Here is a 3118-nt window from a genome sequence, read left to right on the forward strand (position 1 = left end):
TCGTAACAGGGTTTGTGGGGCGATGTTAAGGTGAAAGAGGGGAGATTGAGATGAGATCTTGGGAAGAAATGTTTTCCTGTGTGGGGGGTGAGGCAGTGGCCCAGGGTGCCCAGAGCAGCTGTGGATGCCCCATCCCTGGAGGGGTTCAAGGCCAGGCTGGATGAGGCTTTGGGCAACCTGGGCTGGTGGGAGGTGTCCCTGCCCATGGCAGGGGGTGGCACTGGATGGGCTTTAAGGTCTCTTCCAACTCAAACCATCCTGTGATGATTGTATGATGTATCAATGTCCCCCCTGCCTGCCTGGCAATTCCTCTGCCCAAAGCCGTGGCGAGGAGTCCCCACGTACCCCGTGCCACTCCCGTGGCAGCGCCGCCGGCACTGGCTCCCGTCTGCAGCACCGCGGGCAGCGCGGTCCTGCTCTCGCCGGGCTCTGCCATTCCAGGCACGGATGTAGCTGGGAAAAGCAGCCGTCGCTTCACTTGTGAGTCACCGCCGGGAAGTTCGAAGAGCAGCAGAAGCCAGCCGGGAGCTGCAAAGCACGAAATACCAGTTAAAGCACGAAATACCAGTTCGCACGCCATGTGCGGTGCTTCTCACCGGTATGTGGCAGGGCTGTAGGGGAAGCTGGGCGCGCTCGGTGTGGGTCAGTGGATCTCTCCTGATGGAAAACAGTGAGGATGCTGTGCAGGGGGTGCACAGTTCCCGGCCGTGCGTGGTCCCTGGGCAGCAGAAAGCACCCACGGGTGCCTCTGCTGCTGTCAGAGGGAGCTGGGGGCATCTGGCTGCCCTCTGTGGGCATCGTGCACCCGGCGTGAACTTCAAACCCAGGGCTGGTTTCTGCAGAATGAGAGAAAAAAAATGTTGAAATTCTGAGCCCGGCCGAGCAGCCTGGAGGTGTCAGTGAGCGCCAGAACGGGGGCTTGGTGAAAATGAAGCAATTCCCACAGGCACGGCTGAAAAACAGCGCTGCTACCCAGGCTGAGGCGCAAGAAACCTGAAGCCAGCGAGAAAGGGGAAGGTCACGTGTGGGTACATTGGACTCGGGTCCCTGAGGTGCAATAAATGATTTAAGCGCAGCACCACGGAGCCAATTAGTCTCGCGGATCCGCAGGAAGCAAAGGGCAGGGTTTGTGCACAGTCCTGCTAGAGATTGCGTGCAAGGACTGGCACCGAAAGGACGGTGTCCCAGGGTACGGCCGTCCTGTACCAGCTGCTCTTTGAACTCCTGGTACCTGAACAATTTTGCAATAAGCTCTTTGCTGCTGCGACGCCTGTAGGGGTATTTTTTTGAAGGCGATGCTCTTTGGTGGGATCAGGGGCACGCCGTATTCTTTGGTCCAGCTGGCAGGGAAGCACAGGGCATCCTGGCACGGGCTGGGCTCCCCAGGAACCGCTGGCACGTCCTGCCCTCGTGTCACTGGCAGGAGCTGCACGTGGGGGGTTTTGAGCTGCAAAGGCTGTGCTGGGATTGCTGCCAAACCGGGCGGGCGAGCCCCAGGCAGAGCATCCTTCCGTCTCGCTGGACGCCATCTGAACACCAGCCCCACGTTGGGATTGATGCTTACCTGGAGAAGGAGGGTCCTGGAGCCTGCAAGAGGGAGCAGAGGGGACCCTGCTCATCCCCAGGGTTTGGGCAGGCAGGCGGCAGCTCTCTCCCGCGCACGTCGGTAACCCCAAATTTCCTATTAACGCAGGGAAGAGTTGTCACAAGAAGCCACAGGGTGCACAAGAGCTCAATGCGTTTTTATTCTGAAGGGTGTTTTGGTTGCAGAGCATCATTTGTTGAGCTGCTTCCCAGCTGACTGGTCCCGCTGTGCGAAATAATAATAAAAAAACTTTTACAAAAGCACTTTTTGCGGCATGTTGTGGTTGCCTCTGTGCGTAAAAGCGGTTTAGCATGCCATGCCACCTCCTGGGAAAATAACCCGCTGTCTTTCCGAACAGAACTTCACCGCGTCGCTGAAAATGTCTGGCAAAACGGCGAGCACGACCAACAACATCGCTCAGGCCCGAAGGACTGTCCAGCAGTTAAGAATAGAAGCCTCAATAGAAAGAATAAAGGTGAGAGCACGTTCTTCTCCACTCCTCCTCTTTTTTTTTTTTTTTCTTGTTTTTCCCCCTTCCAGCTGCAGGGTGATAACAGAGCATGTGTGTTCCTTCTTACAAACCTCCCGTATTATTTCACACCTCCTCCCGTTTCTTTTCAGCCTTCTGCAGCAGCTGTGGAGGAGCCGAGCGGTACTTTTGCCCAGTGTCGCAAACGAACCCCGAGTACCTGGCAGGGCAGCAGGCTCTGTCCTTTTGTCCCCGTGGCAGATGCAGCCGGAGCGAGCCTCTGGCAGCAGATCTGTTGCAGGAGATGGGTTGTGTTGATCCCCAAGCAGCTCTCCCATCCCACGCAGGGACTTTGTACCCATCAGCAGTTTTCACCACATTTTATCACCTTACCAGTTATGGGGAAATACCATTTTATAGGTTGTTTTTCTTTTTTTTTTTTTCCCCCCTCCATCTTCTGCAGGTCTCAAAAGCATCCGCAGACCTCATGCTCTACTGTGAAGAACACGCCAAGAAAGACCCGCTGCTGATGGGCATTCCCGCTTCCGAGAACCCTTTCAAGGACAAGAAGACCTGCGTTCTGCTATAGGCGAGCGGCAGGCCCTCGGCAGCCCCCGGGCAGAGCCAGCCGCCGGCGGGGGCGCAGGCAAAACTCCGTAAGGTACCAGCTACTAACCGCGTAGGAGCGGCCGTTCTTTCTCCCAAGTGTATAGACCATTTCTTAAGCTTTCCAAAGCATCTCTTCTGTGCCCTATCTTGATTAGGAAGCGAGGTTTCCAATGGAATTCACTTTTTTTCTTGCCCAAGGGAACGGGGTCCCTGCGGTGGGACGGGCAGGGCGAGCCGGGGGTCTCGGCGCCTGCGGCCCCCTTTCACTTCTCAGCTTCCACAAACGAGACCAAAGTTGCCTGAGTGTCGCTGGCAGAGCAGAGGCGAGGGTGTAGAAACCTGATTAAACGCCCTTGGGTTTGTGTTTTTGTAAAATGATGGATGTGGGGAGGGGGGTGTACCCGTTTTAGTAGCGTACGTGCGCGTGTTTACGCACAGACACGTTTCAAAGTGCA

The 3118-nt window shown here is 56.2% G+C and overlaps 1 protein-coding gene across 1 annotated transcript; it reads left to right on the forward strand.

Annotated features, from left to right (window-relative positions):
- The first annotated feature begins 1964 nt into the window (after positions 1 to 1964).
- Positions 1965 to 2643, forward strand: GNG12 (guanine nucleotide binding protein (G protein), gamma 12). Its single transcript, XM_010085745.1, has 2 exons — positions 1965 to 2060; positions 2518 to 2643. Exons 1-2 carry the CDS (start codon positions 1965 to 1967, stop codon positions 2641 to 2643), a joined length of 222 nt encoding a protein of 73 aa, XP_010084047.1.
- Positions 2644 to 3118: the final 475 nt, after the last annotated feature.

This window comes from Pterocles gutturalis, unplaced genomic scaffold (assembly GCF_000699245.1).
Source record: "Pterocles gutturalis isolate BGI_N339 unplaced genomic scaffold, ASM69924v1 scaffold22390, whole genome shotgun sequence".
Taxonomy (NCBI): Eukaryota; Metazoa; Chordata; class Aves; order Pterocliformes; family Pteroclidae; genus Pterocles; species Pterocles gutturalis.